Source organism: Schistocerca serialis, chromosome 2 (assembly GCF_023864345.2).
Source record: "Schistocerca serialis cubense isolate TAMUIC-IGC-003099 chromosome 2, iqSchSeri2.2, whole genome shotgun sequence".
Taxonomy (NCBI): domain Eukaryota; kingdom Metazoa; phylum Arthropoda; class Insecta; order Orthoptera; family Acrididae; genus Schistocerca; species Schistocerca serialis.
Genome location: NC_064639.1, coordinates 533,083,224 through 533,098,427, shown reverse-complemented (window position 1 = coordinate 533,098,427; position 15,204 = coordinate 533,083,224). Strand labels below are relative to the sequence as shown.

Below are 15,204 nucleotides of genomic sequence, written 5' to 3'. Positions count from 1 at the left end.
CTATGACTAAGGCCTACCAGTGGTACCCATACGAGTTTTAACCAATACTACCACTTCACCAGCACGAACGCGAGAAAACTCCCCTTTATAAGAGGACGCGACACTCGTCCCTGACAGTGTTGTAGCAGTAGTGGACACCAAAAGATACTGAGGAAGGTTCCAGCAGAGGGGTCGAAACGTCGATAAAATATGACGCGGCCTAATAACCCAGAAGATTTTAACTTCACTGCTAGTAAATAGTTTATTAATTACGGTACCGTGCATGGAACTGCTGAAAATCTGTTTTCTTTAGTCACGACACACCTTTCATCATATTCTGTAAAACATGACCTAATAACCCAGAAGATTTTAGCTTCACTGCTAGTAAATAGTTTATTAAGTACGGTACCATGAATGGAACTGCTGAAAAAGTGTTTTCTTTACTCACAACACACGTTTCATCATATTCTATAAGACATGGTGACACGGGATGGGCAGTGGGCGAGGCTGTTCTTCTCCGTGCCTTGCTAACAATCAGGTGTCTACGTAAGCGCTTCACAGGAATTTACACCTCGCAAGGCGGCTGCTGTTTTCGAAACTGAATTAGTAACTCAAGTAGTTTCTGTAGACCCTGATTTAGCGTAACTATGCCTTATAATCAATAAGCTCATGACCTAGTAATTAATTTTTAATATGACTTAGAGAGAAGAAAAAGGAATGATCGCCGTAGCACACATATACAATAACTCGTGCAACTAGTAATTGACAGGCATAGCTTGTAGAACCGAACATCAAACATATTTGGACAGTCACTCATGACATCCGGTAAAACTAATAGAGTGTACAAGTGATCAACTTGTAGCTGAAGACAGTGAACTGGGATCGTGTCCTTTGATTGTGGTCAAAATTCTCTAACATGGAAATGAGAAAGTGTTGATTAAGTGTTGATTATACCTTTCCAAATTAAAAAAAATTAAACTGTTGTGGACTATTCCGAACTGGATGAGTACAATGCTTTGTGCAAGTTATTTTGTGGAGACATGAACACCCACAACCGGTACTGTAGAAAAATCTGGCACTGCATCCGCGTCAAAACTTACCTTTACACGTAAATGTTTACGTGAAAGGAACGAGGTATTATAAAACTGAGCACAGACTGATATTTCAGCACTCGAACTATTAGTAATTACCGAGTAGGCATTAGCTGAATTACTGCAACGGCTGTGCACAACATGGGCTCAGACAAGGAATGCTCCATAAATACGAATTAACATACATAAATGATGCACGAAAGCAGAAATGAGTTATAACAAAAATCAAACTGGTTGACCTTATTGGCTTCAAACCGAACAACAGTGGACTCCAGTTACGTGGTATTGAGAAAACACGTGAGACAAAAATGGAAATTCTGACAAACAGAAATATTCAAGTTTTATGCGTATGATTTCCACCAAAGCATACAGCAACCTAAAGTGCGTGAGAGAATGGCAAAATTAGTGCATAATATTCGCACTGAAAGACTATAGCATGACAGAGTAGAAGCAAAGAATTGGGGCTCGATACTAAAACAATTGAAATAATTAAAGAAAACTTTGACAGTTACAAAATCGAAAGTAAAATTTAGGATAGAGCTCTCAGAATCGTTTGAAATAGTCAGGTGTCCGACAGGGAAATGGTTTGCCACCCCTGCGTTTGAATTGTGTGTTAGGGAAGGTAGTTCGAGAATGGAGGAAGGCGATCAATACTAAAGGGATTCAACTAGGAAGGAATCCAAACAGGATCACTGTCGACTGTTTAGCTTTCGCAGATGACGTGGCATTGACTACAGGTTCGCTAGATAGTGCCCAAGAACAAATAAGAGAACCGCAAAAATAAGCAGCCAAAGTAGAACTACAAATATCCTCTGAAAAAACAAAGTTCATGGCAAAAGCCTGTGATGCTCCTCAAAATATTGCAGTTGACAACAATACAGTACACAAGGTAGATTCATTTAAATCCCTAGAAGAGTGGATTACATACAACGCAAAAGAAAAGACATCTATAGAAACTAGAGTGCACAAAATGGAAAGAGTGTTTCATATGACCAGAAACGTTTATAACAAAAAAATCCTTGTCCTGGAACACGAAATTAAGACACTACCAAACAGTGGCCAGACCTGAAGCTCTGTATGCGGCAGAAACACTTAATCTAACAAGAAATGGAGATCTCGAGAAACTAGGGAAATTCGAAAGAAGAATATTAGGGAAAATACTGCGAGTTAAAAGAAACGATAATGCTGAATACAGGTTAAGACCAAACAGAGAGCTATACTTGAAAACTGAAGAACTAACTGTTGTAATGAGGAAGAGAAGACTACAGTTTTCTGGGCATATATTCAGAATGGAGAACAACAGACTAACCAAGCGGACATTTACATTACTCAATAGCTACAAACCCTAGACCGCATGGTTCACAGAGGCTGGAAAGGACATGGAAAACGCTAGAATTACAATAGACACAATAGAAAACAGAACACATCAGAAAGGCATTTCAAAAGACAGAATTTCGGGAGAGAAAGAATACAACTAGACGAAAGTGGACTCAAGAAGAAAGGGAACAACAATCTAAAAAGGATGAAGGAAATTTGGAAATTAAGGAAACCTAATACAATGATGAGTAGCCAAAGTTGGTTTATCGTACCCTCAAAACGGGTTATTCGAAAGTAGAAGAAGAAGAAGAAGAAGAAGAAGAAGCAGATTTTTGTAGCAAACCGACGAAAATATCTTCATTAGTCTACTAGATGATTAATGGTTGATTGCTAATAATGTGGAAATACTGTAAAAACATAAAACAAACTACTAACATATTTTAGCCTTTCGTGATTATGGGACTGCATATTAATTCACTTAATAGCTTGCTTGGTAACTGTAATGAAGAAAAAATAACAATAGCACGAAACGTATTCATGGGTCACGTGTCACGTGGAGATTATCCCTCATCCCACTACAACTCAGACTGCTCTGCGTATGCGCGAATATGGCAGCTTGGATGCGCCAGAAAAATTTTTCCGGGTAGCATCTGGCTGCTTACCGTTACTGCTCATAACGGCTAACAGCCACACTTGAAGTAGCCAAAGCGGGAGAAGGCACTGCTCCTGTGCGAATTGCCGGCCGTAGTAGCCGAGCGGTTCTAGGCGCTACAGTCTGGAACCGCGCGACCCCTACGGTCGCAGGTTCGAATCCTGCTTCTGGCCTGGATGTGTGTGATGTCCTTAGGTTAGTTAGGTTTAAGTAGTTCTAAGTTCTAGGGGACTGAAGACCACAGATGGTAAGTCCCATTGTGCTCAGAGCCATTTGAACCATTTGAACCATCAATCAACTGCTATTTTGATCTACTTGTCATCTGAAGTACGCTACCAGCTCTTTCAGGCCTGAAAAGGTTCGCTGTCCTTCAGATCTTATATTGCTTGTTAAAGAAGATCTTGAAATTTGAAGAAGTAAGTCAGCTTACTTCTCTAGGAATTTAGAGGGCGTTCTGAAATATAATGGCTTCGAAATTTTTAGATAAAACTAACGGTTTTTTTTAATTCACCACCATTATCCTTCATGGCTGGATATTTGCAGCACTCTGCCGTCAGGGGGCTCCGAGTTGAAACATGTAACATGGCTGTGCCTAACGCAACTATATCGGTGCATGAGAAACAGCATGCTGCAATCCACTTTCGAATTCGGGGAGTTCGCCTACACTTGGAGCACCCTCTCCATCAGCATGACAACGCCAGACTACCCACGGGCGCTGCGACATCTGTAACAATCCGACGCCCTGGGTTCACCGTCATTGATCATCCTCCATTCAGTCCCGACTTGGCCTCATCCGATTTCCATCTGTTTCCAAAAATTAGGGAGCGCCTTTGAGGACGTCACTGTGGTACATCTACATCTACATCTCCATGGTTACTCTGCAATTCACCCTTAAGTGCCTGGCAGACGGTTCATAGAACCATTTTCATACTACTTCTCTACCATTCCACTCTCGAATGGCACTTGGGAAGAAGGAACACCTAAATCTTTCCGTTCGAGCTCTGATTTCTTTTATTTTATTATGATGATCATTTCTCCCTACGTAGGTGGGTGTCAACAAAATATTTACGCATTTGGAAGAGAAAGTTGGTGATTTCGCAAACAGATCTCGCCGCAAAGAAAACCACCTTTGTTTCAGTGACTGCCACCCCAACTCGTGTATCATATCAGTAACACTCTCACCCCTATTGGGCGATAACACGAAACGAGCTGTCTTTCTTTGCACTTTTTCGATGTTCTCTGTCAATCCTACCTGGTAAGGATCCCATACCGCGCAGTAACATTCCAACAGAGGACGGACAAGTGTAATGTAGCCTGTCTCTTTAGTGGGTCTGTTGCATCTTCTAAGTGTTCTGCCAACAAAGCGGAGTCTTTGTTTCACCTTCCCCAAAATATTATGTACGTGATCTTTCCAATTTAAGTTGCTCGTAATTATAATTCCTAGGTTTTTAGACGAATTGACAGCCCTTAGATGTGTGCGATTTATCGTATACCCAAAATTTATCGGATTTGTTTTAGTACCCATGTGGATGACCTCGTACTTTTCTTTGTTTAGTGCAAATTGCCACTTTTCGAACTATAGAGAAATTCTCTCTAGATCGTTTTGTAGTTGGAAATGATCGTCTGATGATTTTACTAGACTGTAAATTACAGCATCATCTGCAAACAATCTAAGGAGACTCCTCAGATGATCGCCTCGATAATTTATAGAAATCAGGAACAGCAGAGGACCTATGACACTACCTTACGGAAGGCCAGATATCACTTCTGTTCTACTCGATGATTTACCGTCTTTCACTACGTACTGTGACTTCTCTGAGAGGAAATCACGAATCCAGTCACACAACTGAGACGATACTCCGTATGCACGCAGTTTCATTAACAGTCGCTTGTGAGGAACTGTATCAAAAGCCTTCTGGAAATCTAGGAATACGGAATCGATCTTAGATCCAATGTCGACAGCACTCATTACTTCACGGTAATAAAGAGCTAGCTGTGTTGCACAAGTGTTTTCTGAATCCGTGTTGGTTATGTATCAGTAACTCATTTTTTTGAAGATGATTCATAATGTTGGAGTACAGTAACGAAGCGTTGCAAACAGAGGTGAAGTTGTGACCCCATCAATAAAATCAAACCTTCTACAGTGACAGCGCTAACAAAGTCTCTCATTGAGACAAATGTGCTCCTGGTTAGGGTGAGAATGATGAGGAATAAATATGGAGGCATGAAGAATAAAAATGTACAATGTTAATAAAGTTTATTTTATTTAATAAGCTTTAAGAGATTTTACATAAAATATTCGACGGTATTACTTTTCAGCACACTCTCATATCTTTACTAATGTTTGGATAAGCACTTGAAACGTAATGAACTGATGTTCGATTCGAAAAACGAACGCCGGTCGAAGTGGCCGTGCGGTTAAAGGCGCTGCAGTCTTGAATCGCAAGACCGCTACGGTCGCAGGTTCCAATCCTGCCTCGGGCATGGATGTTTGTGATGTCCTTAGGTTAGTTAGGTTTAACTAGTTCTAAGTTCTAGGGGACTAATGACCTCAGCAGTTGAGTCCCATAGTGCTCAGTGCCATTTGAACCATTTTTGAAAAACGAACTCTACATCCACCATGTGGTATCACAGACCGATTCCATCCCGAACGGCGTTTGACAGTTGGCGACGGAAGCGCCCGTTTCCGACAGACACCTACAGCGATCGCGCGCGAACTTGGCGGATCTAATGACGTGCGCCAGTTGGGCCTCTCCTTCAGTGGCTTCGACTACGAGCGCCCCTGACACCGTGGTACAGGATGGCCGGCGGCAGCTGCTCGGCCTAATCTCAGTCGCAGGCATCGACAGTCTTCAGACGTGGTCAGCCTTCCACATTTCTCTCGTGGATTAGTAGTAGGAGCCTCACATTACAGGGCGCTCTTTACTTTTCTGTTTACTTGTTTGCGAGTTATTTCTACTCCTCTCTTTCACGGCGTAAAGTCAGCGCCGGCACACCAGTCGGGAACGACAGAGAAGAGAAGGCTGCGACAAGAGTCAGCCAAACGCGTGCTGACCTACCTCCCTCCAGGACGACAATGCCACAACAGCGCCCCCTAGGCGAATATGGCATAAGCTCCGCTCCCGACTGGTAACAGCCACTTCGATAGCAGATTCAAGGTTAGCCACTTTGTTAGCCGACGCATCGCGGTCTCTTCATTACTAGAGTCTACGTACCACAGAGATCAGCAGTCACTACGGTTCAGTTGACAGTCTTACACTACTGGCCATTAAAATTCCTACACCAAGAAGATGACGTGCTACAGACGCGAAATTTAACAGACGGGAAGAAGATGCTGCGATATGCAAATGAATAGCTATCCAGAGCATTCACAAAAGGTTGGTGCCGGTGGTGACACCTACAACGTGTTGACATGGGGAAAGTTTCCAACCGATTTCTCATACACAAACAGCAGTTGACCGGCGTTGCCTGTTGAAACGTTCTTGTGATGCCTCGTGTAAGGAGAAGAAATGCGTACCATCACGTTTCCGACTTTGATAAAAGTCGGATTGTAGCATATCGTGATTGCGGTTACCGTGTCGCGACATTGCTGCTCGCGTTGGTCGAGATCCAATGACTGTTAGCAGAATATGGAATCGGTCGGTTCGGGAGGGTAATACGGAACGCCGTGCTGGATCCCAAAGGCCTCGTGTCACTAGCAGTCGAGATGATAGGCATCTTCTCCCCATGGCTGTAACAGATGGTGCAGCCACGTCTCGATCCCTGAGTCGACAGATGGGGACGTTTGCAAGACAACAACCATCTGCACGAACAGTTCGACGATGTTTGCAGCAGCATAGACTATCAGCTCGGAGACCATGGCTGCGGTTACCCTTGACGCTGCATCACAGACAGGAGCGCCTGCGATGGTGTACTCAACGACGAACCTGGGTGCAGGAATGGCAAAACGTCATTTTTTCGGATGAATCCAGGTTCTGTTTACAGCATCATGATGGTCGCATCCGTGTTTGGCGACATCATGGTGAACGCACGTTGGGAGCGTGTATTCGTCATCGCCATACTGGCGTATCACGCGGCGCGATGGTATGGGGTGCCATTCGTTATACGTCTCGGTCACCTCTCGTTCTCATTGACCGCACTTTGAACAGTGGACGTTACATTTCAGATGTGTGGCTCTACCCTTCATTCGATCCCTGCGGAACCCCACATTTTACCGGGATAATGCACTACCGCATGTTAGAGGTCCTTTACGGGCCTTTCTGGATACAGAAAATGTTCAACTGCTGCCCTGGCCAGCACATTCTCCAGACCTCTCACCAATTGAAAACGTCTGGTCAATGGTGGCCGAGCAACTGGCTCGTCACAATACGCCAGTCACTACTCTTGATGAACTGTGGTATCGTGTTGAAGCTGCATGGGCAGATGTACCTGTACACGCCATCCAAGCTCTGTTTGACTCAATGACCAGGCGTATCAAGGCAGTTATTACGGCCAGACGCGGTAGTTCTGGGTACTTATTTCTCAGGATCTGTGGACCCTAATTGCGTGAAAACGTAATCCCATGTCAGTTCTAGTATAATATATTTGTCCAATGAATACCCGTTTATCATCTGCATTTCTTCTTGGTGTAGCAATTTTAATGGGCAGTAGTGTATGTTAATAGCAGTCGCTAGGACGAAAAGTGTTAGTTGTGCTCGTCTATTCTGAAGAAGACTGATTATTTTGTATGTCGCCCTTTGGTTATGACACATTACTGTAATTGCACTTGTGGATGATCATGCATAAGTGACTACAAGAATTCTTTGTATTTGTACTTGTCTTGTTGTAATAAAACTCTTTAATACGAGTTTGACCGAGCGAGGCGGCGCAGTGGTTAGCACAGTGGACTCGCATTCGGGAGGACGACGGTTGAACCTCGCGTCCGACCATATTGAATTAGGTTTTCCGTGATTTTCCTAAATCGCTTCAGGTAAATGCCGGGATGGTTTCTTTGAAAGGGCACGGCCGACTTCGTTTCCCATCCTTCCCTAATCCGATGAGACTGATGACCTCGCTGTTTGGTCTTCTCCCCCAAACAACCCAACCCCAAAACGAGTTGAAACTTCCTGGCAGATTAAAACTGTGTTTCAGACCGAGACTCGAACTCGATAGAGCACTGCCGGTAGAGCACTTGCCTGCAAAGGCAAAAGTCCCGAGTCCGATTCTCGGTCCGGTACACAGTTTTAATCTGCCAGGAAGTTTCATATCAGCGCACTTTCCGCTGCAGAGTGAAAATCTCATTCTGGATCCAATACGAGTTGTTCGATTGTTTGTTTAGCGAACCCAGTATGCAGGATACCTACACACAACACACTCCATCTTCCCTTACAACAACGGCTGTTGTACCACTCTGTAGCCCACCTATCATTACCGTTGTGTACGAAGTAGTACACAACGCACCAGATACGGACACAGCACCCAAGAAGTGGTGCTGACAAACAGCGTGGCTCGCCTGGCCACTGTGTACGCACCTTTACGCGTACGAACTACGTAACTAACTTCAGGAGAGTCGCACAGTACACTGAGTCCCATTCTAGTGAGTAGCTTGGATGCCACACACGAGCTGAGATCACCTGTACCAGTGACGTCAGCTAATCTGTTCAGTGCCGCGTGGCAGCAGCAGCGCGCGCTTGGTCGACGGCGTTTCCCCGGCAACCGGCCCGCCGTGTCGTTATCAGCGGAGCCCGCCGCGCGGCGCCGGGCCACGTTATCGCCGCCCCCGCAGGCTGCACGTGGACGGCGGCCGCCCACGCCGCCCCACGCGCCACGCCACGCCGCGCCCGCCGCAGCCACACTAATCGATAGCCGGCGGCCATATGGGAGCCACCGGCGGCCGGAATGCGCTCAGGCACGCGGCAAATGCGCCGCCTGCTGTGCGGCCCGGCGTGGTGTGGCGTGGCGTGGCGTGGCGTGGCGTGCTGTGGTGCGCTGTCCCCGCTGGCCGCAGCACACCGGGCCTCCCTGCTGCTGCTGTCTGGCTAGTTCACTCCGGCCACCTGCCACTGTCTGTGGCTACTTGCAGTTTCTCTCAGCCACTCCGTAAATCACTTGCCTGATACCCTATCAAACAAGTCCAGAGTTCCGTCTATTGTCTCACATTTTCAGGCACACGCGGCCACAGTTTCGCAGAAGGCAGACATAATGAGGGCATAATATGCAACAGAGGATAGGGGGGGGGGGGGGGGGAGCTGTTGGACGACGGCCTTTGTAGTCTGGTCTCTTCAACCCCCACAACCCAGCCAGAAGATGGGGAAGGAAAGGCAAAGGATGGGTGGGAACTAGTCACTTCCAGCTGCACGGGTCATTCTGGTAATGCAATGGCGAAAGGTGAAGATTTGTGCTGGTCCGGGATGCTCTGCATCTCCAGAGCAGTTACCTTAACCGCCTCGGCAACCCTGACAAACTTTCCTTCCGTACCAAATTCTCAACTTATCACACTCTGCAATGCAGCTTCCCTCGCCCATTAACCCCCTGCTCTCGAGTTACTCATTCCCGTAGGAGTTCGGACAATAGTAGTGCATCCATAATGAAACAAACGCAAACGGCCGTTGAGCTCTAACATAAATGTATACACGGTGAAATTTATTTATACCGTCAAACTATGGGAAGTTGTACGGAATACCAAAATAAATGTATTTCTACAATATCACTGAAGTGCCAAAGAAACTGCTGTAGGCATAAGTATTCAAATACAGAGGAATGTAAACAGGCAGAATACGCCGCTGCGGTCGGCAACGCCTATATAAGATAAGTTTCTGGCGCAGCTTTTAGATAGGTTACTGTTGCTACAGTCGCAGATTATCAAGATCTATGTGACTTTGAACGTGGTGCTACAGTCGGCGCACGAGCGATAGGACACAGCATCTCCGAGGTAGCGACGAAGTGCGGATTTTCCAGTACGACAATTTCACGAGTGTAGTGCGAATATCAGGAATCCGGCAAAACATCAAATGAAACTTCCTGGCAGATTAAAACTGTGTGCCCGAACGAGACTCGAACTCAGGACCTTTGCCTTTCGCGGGCAAGTGCTCTACCAACTGAGCTACCGAAGCACGACTCACGCCCGGTACTCACAGCTTTACTTCTGCCAGTATCTCGTCTCCTACCTTCCAAACTTTACAGAAGCTCTCCTGCGAAACTTGCAGAACTAGCACTCCTGAAAGAAAGGATACTGCGGAGACAGCCTGGGGCTGTGGCTAAGCCATGTCTCCGCAGTATCCTTTCTTTAAGGAGTGCTAGTTCTGCAAGTTTCGCAGGAGAGCTTCTGTAAAGTTTGGAAGGTAGGAGACGAGATACTGGCAGAAGTAAGGCTGTGAGTACCGGTCGTGAGTCGTGCTTCGGTAGCTCAGTTGGTAGAGAACTTGCCCGCGAAAGGCAAAGGTCCCGAGTTCGAGTCTCGTTCGGGCACACAGTTTTAATCTGCCAGGAAGTTTCATATCAGCGCACACTCCGCTGCAGAGTGAAAATCTCATTCTGGAAACATCAAATCTTCGACATCGCAGAGGCCGGTAAAAGATCCTGCAAGAACGAGACCAGCGAGCCGGCCGAAGTGGCCGAGCGGTTCTAGGCCCTACATTCTGGAACCGCGTGACCGCTACGGTCGCAGGTTCGAACCCTGCCTCGGGCATGGATGTGTTGGATGTCCTTAGGTTGGTTAGGTTTAAGTAGTTCTAAGTTCTAGGAGACTGATGACCTTACAAGTTAAGTCCCATAGTGCTCAGAGCCCTTTGAGACCAACGACGACTGAAGAGAATCGTTCAGTATGACAGAAGTGCAACCCTTAGGCAGATTGCTGCAGATTTCAGTTCTGGGCCATCAGCAAGTGTCAGCGTGCGAACCATTCAACGAAACATCATCGATATGAGCTTTCGGAGCCGAAGGCCCACTCTTAGACCCTTGATGACGGGGAGACACAAACCTTTACGCCTTGTTTGGGCCTGTAAACACCGATATAGGACTGTTGATGATTGGAAACATGTTGCCTGCTCGGACGAGTTCCGTTTCAAATTTCTTCGACCGTATGGACATGTACTGGCATGGAGACAACCTCATGAACCCATGGACCCTGCATGTCAGCAGAGGAGTGTTCAAGCTAGTGGAGGCTCTGTAATGATGCGGGCCTTTGTAGTTGGCTTGATCTGGGATCCGTGATACGTGTAGATACGACTCTGGCAGATGACGCGTACTGAAGTATCCTGTCTGATCACCTGCTTCCATTAATGTCTATTGTGCATTCCGACGGACTTGGGCAATTCCAACCGGACAATGCGGCATTCGACACGTCCAGAATTGCTACAGAGTGCCTTCACGAACACTCTGCTCAGCTTAAACACTTCCGCTGGCCATCAAACTCCCTATACATGACCATCATTGAGCATATCTGGTATGCCTTGCAACGTCCTGTTACGGATTTATGGATAGCCCTGCAGGATTCATGGAGTCAGTTCCCTCCAACAATACTTCAGACATTAATCAAGGCCATTCCACGTCGTGTTGCAGCACTTCTCCGTGCTCGCGAGGGCCCTACACGATATTAGACAGGTGCACCAGTTTCTTTGGCTCTCCAGTGTACATTCCTGTAAGGATTTTTTAAACCGGTAGAGGGTAAAAATTAACTAACTAACAAAGTCTGCGAGGTTGCGTGGGACAATGAAAACAGCCGGCCGGGGTGGCCAAACGGTTAAAGGCGCTACAGTCTGGAACCGCGTGACCGCTACGGTGGCAGGTTCGAAACCTGCTTCGGGCATGGATGTGTGTGATGTCCTTAGGTTAGTTAGGTTTAAGTAGTTGTAAGTTCTAGGGGACTGATGACCTTAGAAGTTAAGTCCCATAGTGCTCAGAGCCATTTGCACCATTTGACAATGAAAACACTTTCTAACCTGTTTCACTGTGAGAATGAAAAGTAACACAAACAAGTTTTAATTCTTTATTGTTAAGAGACAATAACTTAAAAACCCAACATTTACTTCATTTACAGTAGAGGTTCAAAAATGACACCGTTAATTTGTAAACAGAGGTTAAACTGAACGGTAATGTTCCGTATAACATGGTAAAAGACTGAAAGAGTGCCCTTACTTTGTACTGCTGCTTTTGATATCAGCGCAACCAGATCCTCTTTACTTCAACAGGGGTTTTGTAAATTAGGTTACGCATCTCTCCTCACACAAAAAAGTCCAGAGGAGTCAAATTAGGGGATCGAGCAGGCCATGGTATTGTATTGCATTGAGCTGGGACACAGAAACTTCGGAGAGGCCTCGTCCGCTCCATAGCCTCAGTGGTACACAACCTCACAACAGGCTACAGCAGTCCACTCACCTCACCACCGCCCCGCACCGAATTATTGTGCGGTTCTTCCACCAGTGAACCACCCCCCCCCTCCCCCCTGGAACGTCTCACACCAGACGAGTGTAGAGTAAATATGGTGAAGGCATACGTGGAGACAGTGTTAGGGCAGCATTCGCCGTCATAGTGTAACTGAGGCGGAATAAGGCGAACCGGCCCGCATTCGCCGAGGCAGATGGGAAACCGCCTTGACAAACATCCACAGACTGGCCGGCACACCGGGCCTCGACACTAATCCCCCGGGTGGATTCGTGCCGGGGACCGGCAAGCCTCCCCGCCTGGAAAGCAGTGCGTTAGACCGCACGACTAACCGGGAGGGCAGCAGGCCATGGTACAGGATCACCTCTGCCAATCCATTTCTTTAGAAACCGTCGGTTCAAAAATTGACGCACAGGACGCCTGAAACGTGTCGGCTCCGCGTCATGACGGAACCACATGAGCTGTCTTGTAGTGAGTGGCACGTCATCCAGAAATACTATGGCGAAGAAATTCTAATAATGCCTATTGCTGTCACTTAATGGCCTATTTTGGTGACATGGACGAATTAAACTGGCACCAGCAGCAGCTGCCAACACATTCACGTAGAAACGCAATTGATGAGCGTGAGTAAACGTGGCATGTCGATTAACCTCACTCAAAACATGTGAATTGTGGATGTTGAGGACCCCATAGTGGCCGAACGTTGCTTCATCTGTCATCAGCACAGAGGTCGAAACTGTAGGACGCATTTCACACAGTCCCAAATACCGCTGGGAAAGCTGTGCTCTGAGCCGATAATCATCTCATTTCAGATTGTGCACACACTGTAAGCGAAATGGGTTAACAATTCTTCATGTAGGATGTTTCTTACATTCGTCTGGTACGTCCCCGTGTTATGCGCTATTGCACGAGTGACGAGAGGGATTACTTCCTCTACCGGACTATTTAACGCTCACAGATAATTGTGACACTAGAGAAAAATGTTGATTTTGTTGTCCCATCCAACCTTTAAAAGTTTGTCTAGTTAAATAATTTTCACTCTCTATTTTTGGTGGTGTCTGTTTTGTCAGACATGTCCGACAGAAGACGCACCACTCAACCGTATGTAATTAGGCCTACCTACCAACCGAAGCAAGTGCCACGAAGGATGGAGTAAAGCAATCTTGATGATAAGCTCACAGATCATTAGGGAACGTTGAATAGAATGAAACTGAGGGAATCGGCCAAAGACTGTTAATCCACGATAGCATAATTTTGAGTTAGTGAATGTTATGTTCTGGTAAACGTTCAGCAATCGTTTAAAATACGGGGTGAATGGATGTGAATGATAAGATTCGTTCATGACACTGCTGTTCACAGTACAAATGCAGAAGGGGTTGTTGAATGGAATAAACATGCCGATGTTTGTCCCAGTGGTCTGGCCATAAAGCGCGTGCATGGAAACGGAGAGGTCGGTAGAACGAATCGAGGTTGGACCACGAAAATATTCAGTCTGCCTTTAATCTAATCTTCAGCTCTCAACGATGTGAGGAGACGCCAGGAACTACTAGTTATTCGGCTTCCACACTAAACTGTAGATCCCCTGTCTCTGTTTGGATAACTGAGTAAGGTTAGGGACACGCAAGTCGCCGAAGTAGCGTCCAGTAGAAAGACTAGCACTCGGACATTGAGCCACGCACACCTATCATAACAGAATAGTGATCACAGAATATTTATTCAGAGGAGAGTGAACCAACTGATGAGGAGTATTAAAGATGAGATTAGCGATAAACTTAACTCCAAACTCGGGGACCACTACGTAGACGAGGTGAACGATTTCTGCTACCTCGGAAGCTAAAAATACGCGATGGGCAAACCAAATAGTACATAAAGAGCAAACTAGCAAAAGAAAGAGGACATTTCTTGGCAAAAGAAGTTTACTTGGATCAAATTTCGGCCTTAATTTCGGGAAGAGGTATCTGAGACAGTACTCTTGGAGCAGTGTCGTAAAATGCGAAAAATGAAGAAGAAAAGAATCAAATCGTTTGAGATGTGGTGCTGTAGCAGAATATTGAAAATTAGGTAGACTGATAAGATAAGAAATGAGAGGGTTCTCCACAGAACTCGGTAGGAGAGCAAGATGTGGGAAATATTACCAAGAAGAAACGGTGTGTGATAGGACATGTGATATGACATCAAAGAATAACTTCCATTGTACTTGAGGGAATTGCAGAGAGTAAAAGCTGAAGTAGATGGCAAAGATTAGAACATGTTCAACAAATAATTGAAAGAGATAGAATACAACTGTTCTTCTGGGATGAAGAGGTTCACATAGGATTGGGCTTTGTGATGGGCTGCATAAAACCAGCCAGAAGATTGGTGAACGAAAATAAAAAAATAAAACTCAAAAACAACAGTATAAAAAGGATAAAATAAAATAGTTTATAGTAGACAGCTTTTTCCAGCGGTCCAAATGAATCTATTTGTTACCAGCATGTGGTGCAGTAGCAGACACAACAAATACCTTGAGGAGACTTATCTCTTGTAAAGTGATGGTTGGCAATTTCTTCTGCCGACACCCTCGATTTTCCAAATAACCGTAGGTCGGAAATACACCGTTGCAGAGCTGCGGCCATCATTAACACAATCACGCAAACATGTACCAACGCAGGCTCATATTATTTCCATTTATTGGGCAGCGTGTACCACCGGTGGCTCACGCTAGAGTCTCACATCGGGCGTTGCGTACCACTGGTGGCTCATCCTACTCTCTACCTATTAGGCTACCAGCAATGCAGCCACGAATGATGCATTAGCTATCAGCAT

At 45.8% G+C, this 15,204-nt stretch overlaps 1 protein-coding gene across 1 annotated transcript in view; it reads left to right on the top strand.

The window, feature by feature from the left end:
* The window catches only part of LOC126456183 (progesterone receptor-like), a 183,500-nt gene that overhangs the window by 37,242 nt on the left and 131,054 nt on the right, over nucleotides 1–15,204 (top strand). The window contains exon 3 of the mRNA XM_050091936.1: nucleotides 8,583–9,117. Within this exon, the coding sequence (XP_049947893.1) occupies nucleotides 8,583–9,117 (535 nt within the window). The remainder of the gene's footprint in view (nucleotides 1–8,582; nucleotides 9,118–15,204) is intronic.